This window comes from Erithacus rubecula, assembly GCF_903797595.1.
Source record: "Erithacus rubecula genome assembly, chromosome: 19".
Lineage (NCBI taxonomy): Eukaryota > Metazoa > Chordata > Aves > Passeriformes > Muscicapidae > Erithacus > Erithacus rubecula.
Genome location: NC_136671.1, coordinates 6,248,282 through 6,274,791, shown reverse-complemented (window position 1 = coordinate 6,274,791; position 26,510 = coordinate 6,248,282). Strand labels below are relative to the sequence as shown.

The 26,510-nt window shown below is 40.3% G+C and overlaps 1 protein-coding gene across 4 annotated transcripts in view; it reads left to right on the top strand.

Moving 5' to 3' along the window:
- Positions 1-4,092: 4,092 nt before the first annotated feature.
- The window catches only part of GNB1L (G protein subunit beta 1 like), a 43,556-nt gene continuing 21,138 nt past the window's right edge, over positions 4,093-26,510 (top strand). The window contains exons 1-2 of one of the 4 annotated variants that reach the window (XM_079322413.1): positions 4,093-4,561; positions 11,419-11,545. In XM_079322413.1, coding sequence (XP_079178539.1) covers positions 11,432-11,545 — 114 coding nt within the window. In that variant the 5' untranslated portion in view covers positions 4,093-4,561; positions 11,419-11,431. Of the gene's footprint in view, positions 4,562-5,259; positions 5,356-11,418; positions 11,546-26,510 lie in introns of those variants that run through there. The other 3 variants (XM_079322415.1, XM_079322414.1, XM_079322416.1) reach the window with 3 other exon arrangements.

Genomic DNA, 26,510 nt, shown 5'->3' with positions numbered 1-26,510 from the left:
GAGGTCTCTTCCAGTGTGACCGCTGTCCCTCCCAGGCTCTCTCCTTTCCTGGCACCTTGCTCCTGCCTTGCATCAGTCCTGATGCTGCTCAGATGAGTGCTAGGAGCAGCACAAGGGAGGGGACATCACCATGTGGCTGCAAATGGGCTGGGGAAAGAGGAGTACTCATACTGGCACTGAGAGCCCGGCTGTTCTCACCGTACCTTTCCTCACAAAGCCTCAAGGCTCAAGCATTCTGCAGGATTTTGGCGTTTCACTGCAGCAGATTTCAGTGACAGCTCAGCCTGGTGTGGGACCAAACTCACAGATACATCAATAGCCCCAGTCCCCTGGGCTGGCCGTGCTGAGCTTGACTTTCCACCCAAAGAGAAACAATTCTCAGGTTTTACAGCACGTTTCCAAGCAAGCGAGGTGGGGCCTCGCTTTGCAAAGATCTATAAACAGCAGCTCTTTGTCTCCTCCGTTTCTCTTCACCCTGAACGTGTTGCTGTTTTCAGAGGTTGGTTTCAAAGTGCTGATTCACAGCCACCAGCCGTATTGTTTTATCTGAGAAGATTAGGGCTGAGAATGTTGTGGTTTTGTAGTGAAAAGACTCCATTGGAAATAGCAGCGTATTTGACATGAGACTGTTATTTATGCTCAAATAACCATCTTGTTTAAAGATGAGGAGTCTTTTATTTTTTTCCTTTTCAAGTTTAGATCAATCATGTATGAAGACAAACTCCCACCCAGCCTCCCCTGGCCCCTAATACTTTAATTTCATTCTTCTTCTGCTCATTATTTTATGAATTTGTCCTTGACTGGAACATTTCTCTCTTGCTCTTCCTTACATGCACCATTAAAGAAGGGAAGAACTTACATTTAAAACTCAAGACTTGTGTAGCTCTTAAGCCATAAATAATGTTTTGTACAGATTATAACATCATTAAATCCTTTTAGTTAGCCTCCCTCTTATTTTACAGCTCATCTGATTAGAGGGGACATACTCTTGTTAAACTTGATTTAACTATTTCTGTTTTGCTTTTGCAAGTAGACATGAGAAAACAGGACCTGGCTGTATGCACTACTGATCATAGCACTTGCCATAGGAATGCAAAAAAAAGCTTGCAGCAAGAGAACTCATTGGTATGGAAAAACCTCCAGAGAAGCTCTGCAATTCTTGAGATGTAGCTAACTTTCTAAATACAAGCAAGTCTACAAGTGAAGCTAAAATCTATTTATCTGAGGAGATAAATACAGCCAAATTACCCTTTTCTGTAAAGGGCTGACAGACACAAAATCAGTGAAGGGAATACTTTAGTGTGAGAAGATAGTTATGCTCAGGTAGTGACTGATTTTAGGCAGCTGGAGGAACTGGGCACTGTGCTTTGCCTCCCCATCTCTGGCTTCTGTTGATGCCAGGCTCAGGCTTTGCTGAGCCAGCCATCAGCTTTTCCCTACAAATGCAGCCAAACCAGCTGCTGCATTCTGCAGAGATCCTGATACTGCAGCAATGAGCTGCACTTCTGCTTGATGAAATTTGCTCCACTCAGATAGCACCTCAGGGGATCAGGAGTCAGGCCTTGCCATGTTACAAACCACAGAACTGAGCACATAGAGGAGAAATAGCCCTACCAGAGACCAAGTGACTGAAAAGTGCTGAAAAGCCTCACAGTAGACAGCCTAAACAATGAAATTAGTTCCTCCAGTTAGTCCATGGTCATCAGTGAGGCAAATGCCTCTGTCTCCTGGGCCAGACAAGCCAGTGTTTTAATAGTAGGCATAAATCTATTGCATTTTTCTCCTTGTGACCTAGCATATTCTGTCAGGCCAATGCATGCTCCAGAGAAGGAGTAGAATTTATGTGTACAGTAAAACAATAGAGTTTCAGTGATATCAGCTGTTTGATGAACTTTAATATACATTTGCTATAAAACAGGCAGAAATTACCAGAATGTAATACCCAAATAAAATCCATGATCCATTTGCATGACAGATCTTCAATTTACTCGCATTCATGTGAAAGAGACACATAAAAATGATATCCATGCTTAAAATCACTTAAAAGCAGTCTGAAAGACCCCACAGTTGCAAGTGATACCTCAGTACTTAGCTAATACTCATGTTTCGATGGCTTTGCCTTCATGATTCTTCCAGTGGTTTCTTTATGTTTTCTGGTATTTTGCCAAACACCTGTGAATCAGTGCACAACAAATATTCCTGCCATTTAATTTAGCCTTGCACAGAAAGGCTATATTAGGCCTGATGCAGACCTAATCCCAAACCTCTAAAGAGGTTTAAGGCACTCTGGTTTCACCTAATCCCGAAACCTAAACCAGAATCATTGAAAACCTCCATAACACCACAGGAATGGGCAAATAGTGAGTTTCCACTATGAAATTATTAAAAGGACACAGTGTATCTTTTGGATTTGAGACCTAAAGCTTTGCCTAAGGAGCTTGGACTGTCCACAATCAAAGTGTTTGTTTTGAAGTTAGGAGGTTGAAAGGTTTATTTGATTAGAGGGCTGATTTCACCCCTCCCACCCAAAAAACAAAGAGGGGTGATCACCCAGAAGAGTGGAAAATAGGAAAAGGGATGAACAAGTAACAAGGGAGGGGCAGCCCAGCAAAGCAGTCAAAGATGAAACCCAGGCTTCTCTTTAAGCTCAGTTGTGTTCCCTTACAAGAAAGAGCAAGAGCACATCCCCTTGAGCACAACTGGGCTCTTGGAACCTGAAGTTCGTCACAGCAAACATGTTAGGAAAGAGTTATTTATGATATAATAAACACATTGCTGCTGCTCAAAATAGAGGATTTGCTCTTTTGAGATCTCTTACTGATAGTAGTTAACATGTAAAAACGTGCTGTAATGAAACTTTCAATTAAAAACTGCATCCAACTGTAATAAATTTGATCTTGCATTAATTCATGGTAAATTAATTGGATTCTGTCATTCCTGAATTCTGGTAACCATCTTATCTTGCCATACAACTCATTATCTTTGCATTGTGAAAGGAATATTTCATTTTCAAGGCAACTGTAGGGAATATTAACTGTACCATATTCTAATAAGCATTTATCCCCTAACAAATGAAAGACCTGAAGTATACTGCACATGTGGTTGCATTATACATAGCAATTTATAACAATGATCTGCTGCTCTAAATCTCTTAATTCAAATCATTTCAGCAAAACATACAGGGAAATATGGGACTGTACTTGTGCATTATACAATACAGAACGTATTTATCTGTGCTCATTCCTCCTAATGAGAGGCATAACCTCCTCAGTGCACTGTGTTCTCATAACCACCAAATGCCATTTAAAGCCCTTTAGAGCAAGGATTTAGGAATCAGTGTTCCTATTGATGAGAAATTTGATATGTGCAGAAAAGCAAGCTCCAGATTTACCTTCCCAAACCCACAAAAAAACCTCCATGCCTTTGTTTGCATCATTAGAAGTGGAACAGAACAGCACTCATTTAACAGCACTAGATTTAATTCAGCTTTGAAAGACTCTGGCTCCATAGGCAAAAATGATAGGAAAACTGAAAAGCATGTTTTATGATGTATCTAGCTGGAATTAAAGTAGGATGGCTTCCTGAAAAACTACATGACACAGCTTTTAACTCCTAGAGAGGTGACACAAGCAAATGATGGTTTATTTGCTTTCCTTGAGCAAGTCTTGGTGTGGCTGGAGAGTAGCAAGCCTGTGGAAGGGGAAGAGTACATTTCTCTGCAGTGCTGTCATTGTTCACACCTGCACTGCGCTTCCCACCACCCTGCTGACGGTAGGTGGGTACAGTAGCAGGTACAATTCCAACCCCACAGCACTTTTGGTCCAACAATACACCCGGGGTTATTTAACTGTCGCATGATTTAGTTCAGTCGTGACACCTAACCAGAAACTTCCATTGGGAACCATTTCAGGAGGTAACTTTTTTTCTCTAAAGAAAAAAGGCTGTGCTGCACTGAAGAATTGGGACTTTATCCCCCAACAAGTTCCCAGTGGCTCCTGGAGAAGACAAATTATCAGAAATGCGATAACCCCATGCACAGCAGAGCACCTGATGAATGGATGCTGTGCAAGCAGACGGGGCAAACCACGGCCTCCCCAAGCAGCTGTGGGGAATCGCCCGAGTCACACAGGGACTGGCGGCGGCGGCAGCCCGGCACCAGCGCCCCGGCTCAGCCCTTCCCGGCTGGTTCAGAGCGCACGTCTGGCTCCTCGGGGCAGTGACACGCTCCGGCTACCGGTGAAGGCCGGGTCCTCCCGGTTACGGAGCGTGAAGAAGCGGGCAGGCGCCAAGCCCCTCGCAGGATGCTCGGAGCGCGGCTGCTCCGCCGCTGCTGGAGGCTGCCGGGAGCGGGAGCCCCTCACGGAGCCCCCGAGCCGCGCCGCGCTCGGTCCCGGCCCGCCGGGGCCCAGCAGCCGCCGGCATCGACAGCGCGTGCGCGCCTCCCGCCGGCCCCGTGACGTCACGCGCGGGGCTCGGCGTTCCTCCGCGTCCGCCTGGTTCCCGCGGGGATCGCCGAATAATCGCTATCACGCACCCGTCCCGCCGGGCGGAAGGGTGCTCGGTGAGCACGGGGAAGGAGGACGGGGGGACCCCGCGCTCGGCCTGGGGGGCGGTGGCGGGGCCGGATCGGGCTGGGAGGACTCCGCTGTCACCGGCGCGGCGCCGCCTCACGGGCCGGAGGAGGTGACGGCGCTGTGCGCACGCGCGGGGCGTCGCCGTGGCAACGGCGCGGTGGAGGCTCGGCTGCCGCGTGCGGGGCGCGTGACGTGGGCAATGTCACCCACCGCCCGCCGCACGCGCCCCTCACAGACTCTCATGGCCCCTCACAGACTCTCATGGCCCCTCACAGACCCTCATGGCCCCACAGAGCCACTCACGGCTCCAGATCACCTCCTGGCCCCAAAGCCCCTCACGGCCTCAGAACCTCTTACAGCCCCTCAGAGCCACTCACGGGCCCAAAGCCCCTCACGGCCCCTCAGAGCCCCGCGCGGTCTCTTAGAGCTCTGCACGGACCCTCAGAATCCCACACGGCCTCGCATAGCCACTCATGGCTCTCGGAGCCCCTCATTGCCCCTCAGAGCCTTGCACGGCCCTGCAGAGTACCACACAGCCCCACTCCAGCGGGGTAGGAAGAAGCTCTAGCCTACACCGTGAGGGAGATGTCACTTCTGTGGCTGATGTGAGGCATCTGCTCCAAAAAAGTGATGTTTTGATTAGGGTCTGCATCTCCTTATGCTCTGCAGCAGTTTGCCTGGACAGTCCATGCAAGAGCTCCTCTGGCAGCGTTGATACAGTGTGTGTACCTTGCGTTCAGAATACACGCCTCAGACATCAATATCAGCACCAAACCTAGTGGTAATGGAGCTCATAGTTCTAATGTACTGAATTTTACAATTCTGCATAATAATACCAATACTTTTACGACCAATAGAAATAGGTATTTTTAAGGTATTTAACCGACATAGACACTGTTTGAGCAGACCGAGGTAGGGCAGGAACTGCATTGGCTGAGTATTGAACAGGGTTCTATGGAAGGAGGGCACAGCCCTGGGTGGTCTCTCCCCACCATTTGCAAAAGAGTAGTCTCAGTCCTCAGGAACACGAAGTGCTTTAATACCTCTCAGTTGGAAGCATTTGCAAAAGAAAACATGTTCTTGTCAAGTACAGTATGGTAATTTGAAAAACACTGTTGTGTTTATCAGCTGGTCGGAGCTGTAGCTCGCATGGGCCGCTCTGGGCTCGTGGCTGTCTCTGGCGGCGCGCTCGCAGTCGCCCTCTGGCGGCAGCGGGGCAGCGCCCGTCACCGGCCCTGCGGCCGCCTTGTTCCCGCAGCGCTCGGGACAGCTGCGCACTGACCTCCCGCACTGGCCTCCTTCTGCTGTGTTTTTCTCTTTAGCGGTGCTGGCTGTTTGAAAAAAGGAAACTGCCTTGTGCAACTCCTTAAAATGCCAGTTTAGAGCAGGAAACAATCCCCCTTCCAGATTCAACAGCTTCATTTTGAAATGAAAAAGGTAAAAAGCAAGCATGGTGTGTGCTCTGGAAAAAACCAGACCACACGAGATGGAAATATGTGTGTAACTTTTTCCTCTGGGAATTGTTTTGAGGAGCATTTTGCTACACTTTTAATGACCTGCCATCCTTCCGAAGCTCTTTCCAGTAACCCCCAATTTTAGCAGCATTTCTGTGAAGCTTTTAGAGAGGGCTTAATGACTGGGAAATGTCATAAAAATTGTCCTGTCTGCCTAAGTTACAGGGAATATAAATAATTTTTTAAAAAATTTATTTGTAATCAAATTACTAGCTTTTTTTTTTTTTTTAAGTTACTGGAGCAACTTCTTGTTTTTTAATTTAATTATTCCTATTAGCATTTTTATTGATTTACAGGTAAACTAGTTTTTTCTTGTTTTAAAAATACCCTGTGATCAGCAAGTCTAACTCTGTTTATTCTGGCTTGGATGTGTGATTATCAGTTACAAAGATTCTGCAGATGGAAATTATGTTGGTGCATGCACTGGAATAGATGCCTGTTTCTAATATCAGATAGATTGTCTGATTTTGGTTAATTGGTGTAGAGACTTATTTTTAAGCACTGGAATTACAATGTTGAAACTGTAAGGTATTTAGGGAGCAGATCTGTTGACTAAGTACGTTTACGTCTTTTCTGAGCATTTTAGAAAGCATTTTTCTTTAGAAAGAAACTGAGTTTCTTTTTGCAAAGAACTGTTGAATTACTGACCTGTATATGTTCTTGCATTCTAGAGAGACACATTTTTTGGCTCTCTACCACAAAGTACATCAGGCTGTATTATGCTTTGTGTTTGTATAGGTCTCGTATTTAATTTGAGTACTATTTCTCTGCAAGCTCAGCCATAATGTAACAATGTACTATTTCACTGGATTAGTAGTAACTGTAAACCAGTCACTGCTAATTAGCTCATATGGGAAATTTAACCCCAAATATTCTGATTTTTGAAAATTATATTCTATGAAACATTGTCTTCAATGGGGAAAAATAGCTACTGTGACTGCTCTTCTGTAATAAATTCTCTTGTTGCAGCTGGATTATAGATGCATGCTAATGCTGTTTCTGGCTTTGTGAAGACAAACTTGACTAAAAAAAAAGGTTAAATTTTGCTTTTTGGATACCCTTTTTGAGTTGCAATGGTGATACTTTTCTTTTGTACAAACTTGGAATCTCAATACTGTATTACATGTTTGTTGTGTACGTGCATGTCTTTATGAAGGGAAAAGGCAAGTCTAGTGGCAGTAGTAATGTTTTCCTCCCCAGAACATCTGTGTGGATGCCTTTATGCTCTCTTTGTAAAAATGCAGTTGGACTGCACTAGAATATGCATGGTAGTCCAAATGAAGGATTTTGAATTAGTAGTAAGTTGAAAACTCTTCAGCTACTGGGGTTTTAGTTTCCAAATTACCAGTCTCTGTGGTGCAGTGTAAGTGATCACAAAACAATGAGAATGAAACAAATCTTAAAAAAAAAACCTGCACAATTTTTTTGCCCGAGCAATCCAGCTTCCTTTTGAGCTCTGTGCTGGCACAGTTGTATCATTAAAAGTGCTTTTTTTTTTTTTTTTTCCTTTTCATAAGCAATAAAATAGTTTCACAACTGTAATGAATGCACTTCCTATGGTACATTTTAATTATATGCATCTAATGATGGCATAGCTCGTCATTTCAAAAATTGTCTCACTGGCATTTATGACTTGGTGTAAATACTCATATATCATGGGATTATTTGAAAGAATTGAAACTTTGAGAGATGTCAGGTTTGCAGTGTTGAGGAAAGTGACTCATTAAACAAGAGGTGCTGGTTAGCAATGGGAGACTTTAGAATACAGGTTACAAATATCAGAGTCAACAGATTTATTTTAAAAAGCTGTGTTACTGAGTGTCGTTTTAAAAAGGGGTATCTTAGCCTTGGAAGTTTCCAGACCAACAAACTGGAAATCCAGGCTATATATTGATTCAGAAGCATTTAAAATAGGAATCAGCCTCTTCTGCATCTCAAATGCAAAAGTTCCAGAGGAAGTCACTTTTTGTAAATGGATTCACCAGCGCAGGTCTTCAGAAATTTAACATCATACTGTGAGCAAATTAAGAGTTTTAAGAGAAAAAAATCTTTTAGTCAGCAAATCTTCTTTCGCATTATTTCTTTTTAAAGGTCATAAGGTGACCATTACAGTAAAAAAAATAGTTGTTTGTACAGGATAACCTTCCCAGATGAGATGCAACCCTGTCCTAAAGCTCTGGGTCTGCAGCCTGAGTTTCCCAAGCTGCTGGGTGACAGTTGAGTGTGAGGTAAAGCTGAGCAAGAACTATTTGGAAAAGAAATAGAATAATGTTTAGCTTTTCTTTTTGTTTTAGTTATTCCATAGTTTTTCAGTAGATGCTAAATTTCTTTGATTTAGGGGAGGGAAGGATTTTGCTTTAAAACACCAGATAGGAATCTTAGGACAGACTTTTCACACTCAGACAGCTGGAGCAGCTGTAGATTCCCCACTGTAATGAAAATGCAACAATTCAAGATTTAGAAAGACAAAAAGTGTGACCAGAGCATTAAATAGAAGGGCCATATGATACCAAAATTAAGCTCTGTGTTTATTATAAAGAAAATCCTTGTTTTAGAAGGGAAAAAAATGAACTTGTTCCACCACTTTCTTTTTTCCTCAGGAGAAAACACAGAATATATCCTAGGTAATAAATCTGTTTTATGGCCCACATGAGAAAGGGTGGAGAAACTCCCATTATTTTCTTCCCAGAAATTGAAATACACAAGAGCTAACATGGGAGACACTGGGATTTTCATCCAACAAATGCACAGCTGGCTTCTGCTTTTATTATTTTTCTAAGTGTAATAATTTTTCATTTGATTAGCTGGTGGCTGACAAAACTATCACTTGTACAGTGTTTTGTATATTTAGTAGAGTAGGTGTGATGCGAAAAAGATACTGTAATGTGTGCCCAGAAGCATAGCATGACTTGTTCAGTTGATGAGAAATTTCTTCTTGCCTCTTCTTAAAATGTAAGTTTCTATCATCAACATTTGAGCTTGAATATCAAGAAACAGGAGAATTATGTAGAATCTGAGGATTATTTTTTCTTAATTCACGTTATAGAATTGTGTGATGCTGTGCACATAGAAATAAATTGGTAGGAGTCAGTTGTCAGTCCACAGTGCCAGTTTTGCTGTGAGAAAGCAGTGAGACTGTTTGAGAGAACTGTCCTAGTCAGTGTTTGGAGGTGGGAAAAGTAGAGCTGCAAACGAGATTTATCTAGGACTTTAAGTGTACACAGTGTGAGCTGTGGAGAGACCTTTAGACACAATGTAAAAAAAAAAACAACGGCAGCCACCCACACACCCACTCAGACAATGAGAAAAAGTGAGCACAGACATAAAGGTGGGAGAATAGGAGCCATCTATGAGTGAGGTTCCTCAGAGCCATGTCTGAGCAGACCTCTGTAAAGCCATGGATTCTCAGTTTGAAATCAGGAGAGAGAATGGCCTATGAGAACTCCTCTATGTGCCTTCTCTAGAATAAACAAAACGTATTCAAGAATCCAGTATCCTTTTTTGCATTGACCATTAATACCAGGGACAAAGCAGGCTGGTTCCTCCTGTGTTGACTCTCCTGGTGTTTGAAGTGCTAAGCTGTGTTGCTGTCTGTGTGTAACACATTCCCTAAGTAAGCTGCAGGGGAAGAAGGCTGCAGTTTTATCCCAGATTGGTAGGTCTGTATTGTCCAAATGCTCAGTGTGTTTCTTGTTATTTTCAAAAACTCCAAAACAACTTGACATGTTCTGGGGGAAGGAGAGAATGTTGGAATATCTTCCAGTCGAATATTGTGTGATGGCATCTCTGGTTTTGATTTGTAGCCATTTACAAGTGGTAGATACTCAAAACTATGTAAGAAATTTCTAAGTGAAGTTAGTTTGAAGCTACAGGTTCATTGCATAGCCAGACCTCTACCTTTAATATCCTTTCACACAGTGGCTGCTGGGGAAGGAATGATTTTGTAAGGACTAGTAGAATCACTGGATTGTGTATCTGCGTTCTGACCTAGCTCCATTACACTCACTAAATAATTGTTGACAAGTTCGAGCTCTGTAACTGGAGGTTTATGACTTTGCTAATTGCCATGAATCAATATATGTTCATGGACAAGGAAAATGACCTTAATGAAAAAATACGAGACTACTGAAGTGGCAGTAAACCATCATGGGAGCTCTCTTTTGGTTGTACCTTATTAGAGGCTTTATGCTGCTAGGGATCAGAATACTGTGCTGTATGGGACTGTTTCTTGGGTCATGGAATTGTGTGAACCTGTACTGGGGGTGGCTGTTCCAGCTGAGTCTGCCCAGTGCAGAGGCCCAGGTAGCACTTTCTCCAAAGGACATAAAAATCAGACTGGCCAGCTTCACTCATTTTTTGTCTGTCTGCCTTGTTAGAATTTACATCTCTGTCCTGCCACTATTTAGCTAAATAAATAATTTCTTCTGTAATGAGCCTGTTTTGACCTTCTGAAGCTGTACTTTGAATTCTTGCCCCTGTGTGCCACACTGGTTCTGAGCTGGGTGAACCACTTTCCTCTGTTGATTGGAGAGGATGCATTCCTGACATGCAGCTGGGGATGCTGCTGCTTAGGAAAGGCCCTTGGAGCAGAAGTAGTAGCACCGGGGCCTGGTTTTGCACTCTGATCCCTTGTTCCAGGTGCAGAGGGCTCCTCACTCAACCTGCAGTATGTTGCAGAGAGGGAGAGAGTCCATAGTGCTGTGCCAAAAAACCAAAGTGATAGTGTGAGCAGCAGGGTCTCCAGCCTGCTACAGTTTCACAGCATTTGTGCTCTTTTGCTCTTGGTAACAGTTGGACCTTATCAAACCAGGCTCTCAAATCTGAGAGTAATTTGGATCATATGACACAAGGCAAGACTTTTATAATTTAATTTTTTTTTCCTAGGAGTGTGTTTAGGCCTCTGTCCTTTCACTTCAACAATTGAGGGTGTTGGTTGCTTCCTCATGTTTGTGTAAGAAAAGCTTTTTATAGTCCGTTTTTCCAGTTGGCGTAGGTACTTCCTCCACTGTAGTATAACACATCATTCTTCCCACTCCCTCCCAGCCTCTGAAGCTAATGGGAGACCTTCAGAGTTGTTTTATTTGCAATAAAAATGGAACTGTGAGGTCATTGTTCTTGCCTTAAAAAGTGTTTTTGAACAAGTTTTGTTCTTTGTAAAAGACAAGGATGTAAAGAAGCAAGAAATAACCAGCCATGTTTAGTTTATGGACATTTAGTTTGAACTGGACATCTCCAGCTCAATTTTTATTTAGCTGAAAATCAATCAAGAAAAGCAGAAGTTTGTCAGAAACATGAATGGAAGTGAGCTGCATGGTTTTTTTTATTGACAGAATTCTTAATGTAATGCCAAATGTGAAGAATTTTTTTGAGTATCATCCATCCCAACTTCTGCGTGGTAACAGCTGGAGTGAAGGCAGTCTAGAAGCTCACATCTATCCAGTATTTTTCCCTGTAATGGTGAGTCTGGCACACTGACAGCACTTGAGCTTTGCAAATCTGGAGCTGTGCTGGAGATCTTTCCTTGATGTAACATCAGTTACACCAGAAAGAAAGGAAGGTAGTATGGGCACTTTCCTATCGTTGGCTGACAGAGTCCTGTCTCTGGTCAGGACAGTGTGCACTGCATCCTGCCTAAGGACAGTACAGCACCTGGTTTGCCACAACTTCACTCCTGCTTGCTGGTTGTTTTTATATCCATTTTTCCAGGAGTGTTAGCCCCAAAATTGAATTAGTAATATTTAATGTGGATGCCCTTTTGCTCTTGTCTGTGACAGATAGATAATTGAGAATATCTACTGGGAATGCCCTTTATTTCTAGTGATTTGGATGCTATTTCTCAAGAAAGATTATGTTTTGGAACAATTTTTTCAACTTTAAATATTTTTTTAATGTAATCTTGCAAGATTTTCCAACACTAATGAACACAGCCTAGGTCCTTCAGCAGAGGGGCATGTGCAGACATGGTCCCTGTGGATTGAACTGCCTCACTGCTTCAGATCTTCACTGGTTTTAGCCTCTATGTGTGCCTTTGTTTTTCCCAAGTGTCTCGTTCTAAGGTGACATCGTAACTAACCCAGTCAGGGCAGGAATTCACTCTTTTCCCATGTACTAGCTCCATGTAAGTTTGCAGCAAAAAAAAAAAAAAAAAAAAAGGTGGATCTGAGAAACCTTGCAGCTTAAATCTTACAGAATGTCTAAGGTCCTGACAGGTAATTTTTTAGCTACTTTTGTATTCTGCAATTTCTCTATGAAAATAACATTTTAAAGGTATTTGCTTAGCAGCTTCACTGCTAAATAATTGAAATCAGCACTTAGCATTTAATTATAGTGATTTTAAAATCATAAATATTGTATAGTGCCGGATGGTGTAATTGGGCATTTGTATAATAAGCTTCTGTTTTTTAAAACAAGGGGGAAATCTGTGAAATTCATGCCTTCATGCTTGTGCCCATTAAATGTGGCTATCATTATCTAGTGACGACATATGTTCTTCCTAACTAGGATTCTCTTCTCTTTCATGCTGATGCTATCTCCATGCTAGATTATTCCTGTTCCTAGTAGCACCCCAGGGCAGTAGTGAGAAGTAGATGTGTCCCATGTGGCCACTTCAGACAGCAGATTTGGGTGTGGGGAGATGGGAGAGGAGAGACAATGGGGTGAAGAGACAGTGGGGTCTGTGTGCCCTCACTGTCCCAGAAGCAGGGCAAGCAGAGGGGCAGCAGGGCTGTGGTTTCTGTGCTGTCAGGCTGGTTGGCAGTAACTGGGAGTGCAGCGGTGGGACAGGGTGCAGTTATTTGTTATGCCATGTGGGAGGAAGGAGCCAGGGAGGAACTGCGACTGAGTCACCCGCTCTTCCTGGAGCGCCTCCTGGGGTGGTGCTGCTACAAGCAGCCCAGTGCAAGACTCAGCCTGAAGGCTCCAGCGAGTTGATTGCAAATATTTTGCAGAAGTCTTATTTTCTGGTAATTACTTTAACATGATTCAGTGTTTTCTCTTTTGTCTGATCTTGTTATGAGCCTTCTTGCCTGATCCTTCGCCCGCTGTCGTGGGAGCAGGGCAGCGTTCCCACAGCACGTGTACCGTTCCTGCTGTCTTTGGCCTCTCAGGTTCACTGGCTGTGAGTAGCTGTTATTCAGTACAGCGGACCAGTGATGTGTCCTTTTGGAAGAATGACTGATCCTGGACCTGTTCCTGTGAAGCCTTTGAAAATACTAAGTTGCTTCGGATAGTGGGTCAGAGCAGTTTGTAGAACTGGGGTCCAGGTACTGTTTGCCAGTTCACGTTTCTAGTGATTCATGAAATTAGAGCTCCTGTGGAAACCTGGAACCTTGCTTCTGGGGCAAATGTTGTGTATGAACTGAGTCCAAAGCACCCGGTCTTCAACAGATACATGAAGAATGGCTAGGATTTAGGTTCTAGTGGGTCACCGACGGTGTTACTGGAGACTGATAATAATGGTGAACAGACTCATTCCATTCCCAGTTCTCTAGGGTTTTAGAAATCAGCAGAACCAGCAAAATACTTAAAGCCCAGACACTGAAACCCAGCCAAGTTCTGTGAAGATTACAATGGTAACTTCAAATAAAGATAAATTGTGCTCTTTAAATGTACAGTTTATTTAAAAGCAGTTATTTTGCCAAACCATAAATGTACCCACTAACTAAACCAAAAAATAACCAAGGTTAAGAAACCTAAGATTATAAGGTTTAGAAAAAACCTCTCTGATATATGTAATGCTTTTAACCATGTGATTTACATTTAATCCTAGTTAGACTAATTAATGCATACATATCCTTATAGCAGACCAAACACTTCTCTTAAGCAACTCACTGGTTTATGTTATCACGTTTGTTCAATGAGATAGAGGGAGAGAGGTGTAGAGTATAACTCACTTGCATAATCTTTTGCAAGTAGTAGAAAAAATCTGTCTCTCAATATAACGGCAAGAAATACATGGGTGCTCATAATTCATATTATCCCATAAAATTTAGAAGAGCAAATGAAGGTAATTTATGTGTAAAACCTCATCCACAAAGAATTTATTGCCATAGTAGGTATAATACACTTTGGCACAGACTTCTGTGAAACTAGTACTTGCAGATTTGAGAAAGGAACATACTTTGCTGGCTAAACTGTTGTCTGGTTTTATACAAAACATATATAATGAAGACTTCTCTTTTGAGGGAGCTGAAGCCAGTTGGTAAGTTAATGTGCTATGGCTGTTGACGATGTGTTTGAACATCTTCACTGTGCAAGTAATCTCTTTAAAATCAATGTTTGTTTAGTGGTGCTATCTTTGTGTGAGTATTGATGTTTGTAAATATTTTGAACCTTAGAGAGAACTGAGGAAACTGCAGAAATGCATTCTTACAAAACATTTTAATTTGCAGTATCTAAAAACGAGTTATATGCTTTGCATAGGTAGTTTGCTATCCATTTTGTGAAGCCCAGATATTTTTTCTTGTTCTTCTTGTGAGGACTGTGTTGGGACCTGAGGCCTCATCTTTCTCTCTGCACTTGAGCAAAACTGCCAAGTAAAGGCCCTGGGATGCATCCATCTCGCTGCCAATTTGACTTGGGCATGTGGTGGCTGAAGTGAGGCCAAGGCAAGGCTGTGGTTACCTTGCAGTGTTGTTGAGCAGTCTCGGGGAGATGTCAGCTCTGTTCTCCTCAGTGCTTAGGTGGCTCATGTAACTGGAATAAAGATATATTTCCTTTTGTTCCTGCTGCTGGACTCTGATTTTTGCTTTCTTTTGAGATTACATTGTGCACATATGCTTTTATAGTTGCTGTCTCTCCTTGAACCAAATGCTTTTACTTCCATGGAAGTTAATGATATTAAATGAAAATCAAGGCAACCCATTGCCACTCCAATTGCCACTCCATTTCTGCAGCATACAAAGTGAACTAAAGATAGAAAAGGATTTATTGTCCCATAAAATATGCCATTTAAATGCATGTAGCTGGGAATGGAGAGAAGCATCTCCTAGCATGATATATGAGGGATTTTGGCCCACATCAGCAAGGGAAACTACAGGGCATATAGCTATAAAAACAGGGCAGAGTTCTCAAGCATTGATGTAGAGCAGATAGGACTTTTACAAGTTTTCCCTGAAAGGTACACAGTGGTGTTGGGCAGCAGTCTGCTAGGCTTGGATTGTAAAAGAACATTATCAATTCCTCTGGGATTTTAACTGTTAATTCCAGGAAGTCTAGGTGTTTCAGGAAGTGTTACTCAAATATGCTATTTCTTCCGGATGTAGATCCTTGGACAGTACACTTACACTTAGCTTTTGCTCTGTTGGCTTGCTCTGCAGGAGAAATCCCAAACTATTGAGAACAAAGATAACTTCCTGTGCCAGGTGTATTAGCTGGAATTATCTCTGCTGTAGAAAGAAATAACTTCTTTTGAAAGTGACATGGGATTTTTGACCTAGGGTGAAGATTTATCTCATCAAGGATGTCACTGCTACTAAGAAAAGCTCGGTGGATCATATCAGAAGTACTGTGTTCAGTTTTCTACTTTTCCAGAGTTACAGATGGTGCAGAAAATGGCAACTGAAGCAATTTGGGGAAATGAAACAACGGTCATATGAGGAGAGATTGAAAAGTCTGGTACTCTTCAGTTTAGATAAAGAGAGATATTTATTGTTGAAATTTACAAAATCGTGAAAGTGATGAAAAAGCCACATGTGAAACTGTTTCTCTTCAAATCTGCAATGTAAGAACTAGAGGGCACTCAGTGAAGGTAGTAGGAGATCAGGTTTAAAGCAAATAAAATAAAATAGTCCTTAATTTTCTGGAACTCCAGGTAGTGAATTTTTTTGCCATGGTAGGTAGCAAAGGCAAGGGTATCAGCAGATTCAGAAGAGATCAGACAATTTCATAAGCAGAAAGGGAGCTGCAAATGGACAGTGAAGTTTTGTGCCCTGTAACATCATTGTGCATGGGGGGCAGGAGGAAGGGACCACAAAAGCAGCCAGACTTCTGTCTTTTTCCTAAACAGTATCTCTAAATAGCGTGGCACTGGTGGAAGTCAGCTACTAGGCCAGTCATCTGACCTTGCAGGGCATTTTTTTCTGCCATACAGTCCCATACCGTGTTCTGCTTTGAAAGGGTTTTATTATTAATGCATTGAATTCTCATAAGGATAATCAAGAAAAAAAATGGTAGCATGTTAATACTCCATTGTCAATATCTGAAATATTAATGTGTTTTAAAGTCTGATCCACTGATAGTCAAATGCCTGCCTGTTACTGTGCATGTCACTAACATGGCATTTGTTTGGAAAATGTACAACTTGGAAAATGAATTTTGTGTGTTTATTTTTCTTGGCAGTGAGTTTTGGTTATCTCAGAAGGAAAAAGCTATCCAGGTGCAGTGAAGCTGTGTGGTGCCATGAGTGCTCTGGCAGGAAGGTATGCAAGACAAGTATGCAGGGAGCTGGATGAGAGTGTATTTTTCATGCTCCAGTATTGTGTGCTACTGAGATCTCTTTGTGCTAGTTCCGAGTAGGCCAAGTTGGGCCAATGAATCAACAGGGACTTAGAGCCAATCACATCCACAGATCAGGGACCCAGAATTTGGGTCATGGTCCCTATTCCAAGCACTGAGCTGTAATGACACCTCAAAGCTGGGATGGCATTCCTGCAGTTTGGAGCATCCTCCCCAAGATCCCAGTTCCATGCCTTCATAACTCCCCCATAGGCTTCAGGCTACTGCTTCTTGCATAGCAGCTCACTCTTTTGTTACATCTGTAGCATTTGGAGTAGACCTGCAAAGAAAGAGGAAAAAAAATCACTATTTCACTTAAACATAGGACACAGAAAAGTTGTTTAATATGTGTTTGGGTGGAGGTTTCTTGTGAAAAGTATTGTCTTCTGTATGCTTTTTTCCCCCCCCCTGGGGAAAGCATATTAACAAAAACATTTGCTTTAATCAAACAATATGGGCTTTGTTCATATGGAGACTTTTGAATAATATATTTAGCTCCTGTACTCTGGGCACAGGCTTTTAACAGGGATACTTACATGAGCCATAAACTGTATGAGTGCAGTTCAGGTCAGCTCATTGTGTCTGTGGAAACTGGTAGTGCTCTGCTGTTGATGAGAAATCCACCATAAACAAATCCTCACTTGTGGTCTCAGGTGTGTGACTGGGAAACACGTTTGGCTTTTAATCGAAAGAAACTGAATATTTGGTTCTTAGGAATATCTTTTCTCTTGTTTCAATGAAGTAAATGTAAACGCAAATAAAGAGCTTAAAGCAGTCTGACTAAAGCCTCACCTAATTGAGCTTTGGTTCTGTGAGAATTTGGATGTCATCATCCTTTTGTTTTCCACTTTTCTGGGGAAGTGCTTCAGCTATACTGCAAAAATAAACAAAAGAAACCTTTTAAATCTTCACACTTACATACATTTGTGAATATTTTTAGTTACTGTTTACTCCTTGCAAATTTATCTTGGTCTGAAAAAATGATTCAGACAAATTGTTTTCCTAACAAAGATTTGACCTTCATCTTTATACACAGTTTCACTATTCTTCCTATCAGCATTTGGTTCAAAGGAGCACTTCGAAGCACGCGGGCGAAAACCAGTTCCATTGTGTAAAATAGAAATGTGTGGTTTATATCACAGGAGTTTAGAGAACAATGCAAAGGTCAATTGTGTTGCTTGCTCTCCTGTCACATGATGTGGGTGTGTATATGAATGCATCCCTGGAATTCCACTGTGGGATCTGCATCTTTGAAGCTGATGCTAAAATTACTGCCGAGGCTCTTCCAAAGGCGGATACTGATAGAAGATTCAATGAAATCGAAGGTCGCCAGTCTGGTAGGCGTTGAAAGATACCTGGCTATGATACTATTTCTGATTTAATAATGCGAATGGGAGGCTAGCCCTTTGTAATAATTAGGACTAATTACTGAAGAGGTGTTGACAGATAGGCTAAGAGGAAACAAACTGCCTTTATCCAGTGGCTTAGAGTCAGATTACTAGTCTTGTGTTATCTGTTTCTCAGAAAGTAGAAGCTTCAATCATTCACTAAGTCTTCAAAGGGGAAAGGGATCCTAACAATATACAGGATTTAGGATGAAGCTATGAAATAAGTCTTTGACTCAAAATGGCTAAATTAATCTCCTTTCCGTAAATTATCATACTTTTAAAGTTTGAGTTACAGATGGAGAATCTGATTGTAGTACTGAAAAATATGTGGAATCAGTATTGATGACTGTCCTGTCACTGCTTCTGCTCATGGATTAGTCTAAGACTGGTTCCTTGCTGTTATTTATATTAATATGAATTCTTTGATTCCTTCTTGTGCCGTACTTGCTATCCAGCTAACACAGAGACAAGAGAAAGTAGTAAGTACTCTTTCATTCAGTGTTTGGTTTATGCAGATGTCATATCTGATCAACAAGCAGAAAATGCATCTGCTGAAGTTAATTACAGTTATTTACCTTTTTAGGAGACAAGATCATGTATTCCAGGAAGAAAACAATATATTACAGTACAATTGCATTTACTGAGAATGATGTAGGGTTTTCTTAAAGAGGATTTCTTCTCTCCTTTTGAATGTAGTGTCCATCCAGCACATCTGCATGAAGTAGATACAATTGTCCAATGTGAATGGAATTAACAAAGACATTCAGGGATTAATGCTTTGTCACCAGAATGAGCACTAGTGTGACTTACTTTAGGCAAATGATTTAGAAGTCTAGCCATGCTCCATCTTCTCAAATGACTTATAAGTGCTTTTCTCCCCACTCTCCACCATATATAGAACCTGGTTTTCTTAGAAATGTGATAAATGTGGTTGCATTCGATAGCACTTATAAGCAGAGGTAGCTTTCAATTATTTATTTACTTTTAAGAAAAGGGGCCATTTAATTAATGTTTAAATATTTATAGCAGTTTTATTGTGCTGTAAAATCGGTTATACTTTGATCTAGATTTTCTGGTTTGAGATAATAGAGTTGGTAAAGGTTTTCCTAATGAATTTGATCAGAACATGACATAATCTGATTATCTGACGAAAGACTGACACTTCAGTTCCTGCCAGTATAAAAGCACAGTACAATGGGGGCTGTTGAGCACAAATTCAAAGGCTGGGAGTTCAAGTTCAGGTACGGAAGAATTGTTTGAAGTTTCAAATTAATGCAGTGAAACAGTGTTGCATTTTTCACTGCATTTTTGGTCAGGAGTAATTTGTAGTGTATGGGTGGAGTGAAGCTTGAAGTTAAATGTGTGAACTGCGACTCCAGTCTGTAACTGTGTGTTAATTTCCCTCCTTTTGCTAAATAGTAGTTAGTGTTACTTGTTAAAACACGGAGCAACTAACTGGCCAGAGCATGAAGGACACAGGAAACAATAACAGAAACTGGGAATTAAGCATCATCGGTATTCAACTTGTTGAATGTGGAACCAGTTTTTTATCAATATCTCTCACATTTTAACAATCTAAATGTTAAATATGTGAGCAAGTGTTCATATGCTTGGAGATGAACATATTTAATTAATGCATCCTACATGTTTATGTAAAATAGATGTAGATTTATGGGATCAAACTGGCATGAAAGAACAGTAATATCTAAAGTGTTAGCCTAGCCTAAACTATTAAAACAAACATTAATTTTTTCATTTGATATTCAGGTAATATTTGCTTTGTAAATATCATTCCTGTTGCAGTGGAGTTATAGTGCTCCCTACCAGAGTTCTTGCACTAAGTTGCTTTCCAATAACTTGGCTTATCCAAATACTTACACTGTATGGAATAAGAATCCTAGTAGACAAATAACACATACTGGTAATAGTGAAGCATGAATTTTGGGGGATGTTTTATAACATAAAAATGCTTAACAATTTGTCATTTTGAGTAATATATTTAAAGTGGTGTACATAACACTCAGTCTTTACTTTCTTCTCAATGCTGAAGGGGTTCTTGGAGAAAGTAAAGTGTTAAGTAGCAAATGTGATGGTATTTACTGAAATGCATTTTGTTTCTGACCTTGAGAAGATTTTTTCTGACCTGAATAAGGATTTAAAGCTTTAATCTAATGAATCAATACAGACTGTCCACATTGCTTTGTTTCTTAAAATACCACATGGCATGTGAATCTTTGTGTCCCTGGGAAGGGACTGTCTGCCTGGAGTCAGTGAGCCCCAGTTCTGTCCCTGCCACAGCTTCTCCATCTCAGGAGAAGGACATAGAATAACACTGGTCTCAGAGATGTGTTGTTTACACAGAAGCAGAAAGCTCCCAAGGAGAAAGTGAAATTTATGAAATTCTGGTGTAATGAACGAACCCTGCAAACCCTGCCTCCTTTGAGCAGTCTCACTGATATCATCTGGTAGTTTGGACAGGCATAGATCAGTTCCAAAATTTGGATTTCAAAATACAAGCTTGATCACAAATAGGAATTGCCCTTGGGTATTTAATATTCCTTCTACATTTATGTCAATTTATCTTGTTTGCTATTTGCAGTTTTAAAGTATATTTTTAAACTGTTATGAAACAAATGACAATATAAACATGGGAGTAGGAAATAGGTACAATATTCTGATATAAATACATCTCCCACTATATGCTGGTGAAGTACATAGCCTGTTCAGCTAATTGCAGTGCCTTTTTTCTTCTTTGAATGAGTATGTATTTTGTGAATGTATTTTGTACTTGTCTTTTTAATTCTATGAAATGTAAACTGTGTCATTAAAGTAAAAGAAATACTTTGGGAAGCACTGTCAGAGCTCAGCTTGCAGTGTAGTTTAATTTAATTGACTACCTCTGCACGGCATCTCTCCCATGGTGAGCTGTACACAGTATGGGGTATTTCATGAGCACAAGGAAGCATGCAGCCAGGAACACAAGCTGAAGTTTTAAAAGTACATGAAAAGTAGATTGCTTCATTGTGTCTTCATAAAGTGTCACTTCTCACTATCTCCTCCCACCAAATGAACAAGAACTGCCAACTTAGGGACATTCATATTAATAAAAATTGAATAAATAAATTGAAGACTTCTAACTGTAAATAACAGTCATTTTTACTTCAGATATGACCAAAGCACAATAAAATACAACATTGCTAACTCCCTGTGTAATAAAATTGATTATATTTCTTTATCAGAGTTTAGTCCAAATATAGTACTTATAGAGTAATAAAGTAACGTATATGCATTTTTAAAAATTGAATCAAAGGTCACTTAATGAAAAATTAAAATGCAGTCGCTTTTAAACTTAGGAAGATACTGAATTAATTTAATTTTAAGACTGGTATGAAAATGGGATGTGGTTACTTTCTCCCTTATTGTTGAGTGTATCAAGCCAGATCCTGAGCAGACCTTAATGTTCATGGAAACAGCTCCTTTTCTAGCAGATCTGGACATGGTCCTGGACATCAGGATTAATGATAAGTCATTAATAAGCAACATATTTTAGAAGTATAAATTCACTTACAATTGGTTCTATTTTATTATGCAATATCATGTCACATATACTTTTCCTTAATTCTGAAACCTTTTGTTATATTTCACACTTGACGAAGAAAGTATAGAAGACAAAATGTCATCAGATTTGTGCTGTGTTTCATGTTCCTATGCCCTGTGGGAGGAAAGGAAAAGTAATAGAACAGGCAAATAAATAAACATGGTGTTGAAACTGGCATGACAGTTTCAGCTCTTGCACAAAGGAGCTGCAATCAATTTATTGTCTTCATTGGTCAAGTGCCAGAATAACAGTATAATATTATACAAGAATAGATTAATGAAAGTGTAATTAGAATGGAATAAATTAAACAATCATAAAAGTTTGTCATGGGAAAAGTATGTGTTTAGAATTAATTAGTTTTCAAATAAAGTGATATTTTAATTGCTCAGAGTTGCAGAATCCTTAATTGCAGATATATAATTCTGGCCTAAATAATCTCAGTTGCTTTAACAACTTGATATATTTCTTCTCTGTCAATTCTTCTTAATAGTTTGTTACCAAACAAGATTATTGCTGGAATGTCTACAAAAATGTCTGGAAGATGTTTAATTAAGCCCATGCTATCTGAGGACATTATTAGCTCTTGGAACCAAAAGATTTGTGGCTGATGCTGCGCTATGCAGCACCCCTAATTAAGGAGGATGGGCAGACAGAGCCCCGTGGCTGACAGATTGCTATGCATGGCTGAACTGCAGGCTACTCAAAACAGTCTTTTGATGGCCCTTGGCTCATCTGTTTTCTGCTAGATTTCAATGATTTGTCACATGTACAAACTTAAATTCATTGTAGGTCTGCTGTTATGGTGAAGGGAGACATATAAATCTCCCTTTTAACTTATTTTGTGTATATATAAATACATATTTGTATTCTTCAGATTTTCAAAGTAATTAATAATTTGTTGTCTTTTGTGTCTTCAATAATTTTATGCAGAGTGTGTTGTAGAGCTGAACTCCTGTAGGCTTTTATGCTTTCTTTCTCCAAACAAGGCTGGCTGTAGCTTCATCATTGCAGTTTTCCAAGCAATTAATGGTTTCAGAAAGTAAAACAGATGGGTGTCTTTTCCCTCATCTGCAAATTGAACCTGTTTATGAAACACTAAAATTTCATCTGTTTCAGCTGTATTTCACGCTGTATTTTAGGTTCCTTTATTAAAAGCTAGTGCAATAACATGAGAGGCAGGGGCTCTCATGTTTTCAGACCTCATGTTTTTGGCATAAATATATCCATGATATTTGTCTGTCTCCAAAATGTTTACTTCAGTAAGATTTGCAATGCCCAAAATGTTTAATTGTACTAAGAAAGGTCAACCAGCTGATAGCTGAAGGCTCATATGTCAGAATGAAAGACTGAAAAAAAATTATCAGTCTGACACAGGGGGAGTATTAGAATGATTAATGTTTATGTTAATTTATGGCTTTTACATATTGATTAATAGCTTTTTGTTCCAGTGACCAAAATGTGTAAGTGGCAATGAGATCCATATGCTAACTCAGTGTCTTTCAAATGATTATAATCATTCTTAGTTTTGTTCCCATGCTGAAGCTGTTTTCATATAGCAAGTAATTGTTGTACAGTGACTTTTTTAAAAATTGCAGATGGAAGTATTTGAAATTGAACCTCAAGACACAAGCCTGAGTTACAGTATTCTTGAAGGTCACACACTAACATTTATATACATTTTTCTTGCAAACTTCCTTACTTAAAATCTTAATATATTGTGGTTTAGCCTTTTTCAGGTAAGGAATGCTTACAGACAAAAAAGGTGGTAATGCTGGGAGGAGCCATTATCTGAGTGGAAATCATTAAAAATGTGTTGTGTTGCATGACAATTATTAGTCATTTTCTCCCGTGCTCCCGTAAGATTTCTTGGCATATCACCAGTTGCTGATAAGCAATTTTGTTTGCTATCTGTCCATTGACTAATACAATTAAAATGTGAAAATTTCCATCATTCATTGTCTAAATGTCAAGAGAGAAGGTAATTTTGGAGATCACCTGAGAAAAGATGAACTCCTAACTTCCCTAGCAGTCAGTGGGAAATGGAGGTTCTCAAACGGAGACTTTTGAAGGGTTTTTCTGAGCAGGCAGTCATTGTTAGGCATTAGAAATTATTTGGTGACTATTTAAAATGAAAGCTCTGACAGTATTTAGTGTTCCCAACCTGTAAGAGGAAGGACTCTTGTCAGCTGTAATGTTGGCTGTGTGGCAACAGGTTTATGATATCAGCTAATGAAGGATTCTGTAACTAGGTCATATAAATCACTGCATTCTCTTTGACATTGATGTGTCACTAACTAGCAAGATATACATCACTGTGTTTAATCTCTACTTTGGCAGTCATAAGTAAATAGTAATATGAAAAATCAGCAATTCAAAAGAAAGCATTTTGTTATCCTTACCTCTGAAAATTGAGAGTATTTTATTGGTATATTTACCGGTTTAATCAAAAATTCTCACTAATTCTCATTTCTGCTTGACATCAATTTATTGATTTAAAAAGTTATACTGGATTCTAATTTCCACTTGAATTAAATTATTCCTTAAATTTGCTTAAAGAAACCCTAGAAGTATAATATAGTTTCTATCTCAGTTTAGCTCTGAAGATAGAAATGGGAGTTTTAAACTGAAAGCTGCATTGTTATACGACTCACAAATGAATTTTCATATATTCTGGGCTCTGACCTTTGCAACTGTTTGTGTAGCACTCCCATATCTCTTGATCAAGTTTCTGCTGGTTTTACTTCTGCTAGTGCACGTTTCTGTCTTTGCACACAACAAACATACCCTGTGTTTCAGGCAGCTGGGGTAAGAATTGGAAAAGATGCAAGCCTGGCTTTTAGTTTGGAATTTTCACTGTTCCCTAAGTGTTTTGTGTGTGTTATCTTGCTGCAGGACCCAGAAAGGCATTTCTTTGTACAGCTGAGTTACTTTTCACCTCGGGTGCAAAGCGATTTCTTCAGTCACATCTCTTTGTATTGCTGACTTCCCTGTTTCAGTGTGTTGTGATATGTTTTTGGTTTGTACATGCAAAGTGAAAAGCTGTGCTTAAAAATTTGTCACAACATGTCTGAAGAATTGTTTAGCAAATCATAGACCTGCTTTCAGACCATTTGTAGGCAATAACCTATAAAAATTTTACTTTTGCAGTCAGATGAGGTGAACTTCAGCTCATTCAACTTTTGTGGATTTGTTTGGCATGTCTTTTAATGATGTATGAAAACGTTACTGATTGAATGGGTTCTTGTAGCGCTAAATTACCCTTCTCTGCTTCTGAGAAGTGCCATAGAACCAGGCAGCATTTTGTGACATCCAGGGATGTGTAAGATATTTCCAAGTGCTGCTGTGTTGTAGCACAATTCAGTGAGGGCAGTCGGGTGCCCCGGGAGCCTCGGGCTCTGTCGAGGCTGTTGAGCCACAAGGAACTCGCAGCAGCCCTGGTATGGGGCGTTGCTTGGGCTGAGAGCAGTTTGTGGTTTCACCACTGAGAAACCTCCATGTCTGCAGTGGTTGGATGCTGGAAACGTGGGAACGTTGCTTCTGGAAAGCTCATACTGCAAGGGCTGTCCTCTGGATTTTAATGGTGGAGATATCAAACTTAATGGAACAAACAAAATTGTTTGCATTACACTATTAACTTGAAGGAGGCTGTTACTTGCAGTGACTGTCTCTGCAGCTGCAGCTCAGCACCTGCTTCCTAAACACACTCATGTACTAGAGCACTGAGCACTGTGACACAGAGTTTGTCAGGGGGTGCAGGTAGGCACAGAACTGCAGGCTAAAAAAGGGCTTTTGTGTGAATGAAAAAGCCTGGAAAGGGGGAAGAACAATTTAGTCACATCTTTCTCAACTCATTCTTTGCTCTGATTTTTCCTTTGGGAGGGTGGCACCTGGTTGACTGGGAATTGTCAAAAAATAACAAGGATTTCATGTATCTGTGAGCACACCTGGATGTGTTGGATATTTTGCTGTAATTATGTCTGCACACCTGCTGGTTTCAGTCCCAAATCAGTTTGCCAGACATGCCTAGGGAGATTTATTTCTCCTATACCTGAAAAAGCTCTTTTACCACTAAGGTTTTACTCCTCTAAATAAGCCTAAAGAAAAATAGAAGAGGATTTTTTCCTGTCTTTGCTTGAGCTGTTGGTATCTCAAAGTGAACTTTAGAGTTTGTTGGGGGAGGAGAGTGTTTGGATAATATTTTAATAGCAATTTGTTTTTGCTTCAATGTGTGATAGAAATACAAGTGACAGGAGTGGGAACAGGAGAATTGCTGAATTCTGCTGGAATTTTTCCTGTGGGAATCTGTTAATGTTTTTAATTCTCTGAGAGATTTTTCTAAGGTAATCCTTTTGACATTTACATATTTTAAATGACTCTCATTAAATAAAAGCTTAACTTTTTTATATCAAATGCTGAAGTGATGATACTGAAATACCACTGCATAGAAATGCAAATGGTTTGAGGATTATTCTAATTGCAACCTAAGCAAAGTAAGATTTGTGAGGGATATTAATAGTGAATTGTTCTTTAAAATAACATAATTTTGAAGGAAATTTAATTGTTTTGGCATTTAGCAGATGCATTTTCTTAGACAAAACCCTTTCTGGTACCTCATGTGTGGTGCACTCAGCCATTCACTAATTGGAACCTTCATTTGAGCAGCTGGGTTTGCACTCCCCACTTGTGTAGCAAACATAACTTGTGCAGGAGCCCAAGGGTTTGCAGTGCACTCTGTGAAAAATCCTTCTCATTGTCTGTGCCACATCAGTGTAGCTCAGCTCCTGAAGGATGGTGCTGTTACCAGCACAGGGAAGGCTGAAAGAAATAAGAAGTGGAACACTTTTTAAAACACCAAAGAATCTGATGGTGAGGAGGTGTCTCTCTTGCAGGTGGTGCCATCTTGCTAGCAAACACTGCCATGAGCAAAATGATTCATGTATTC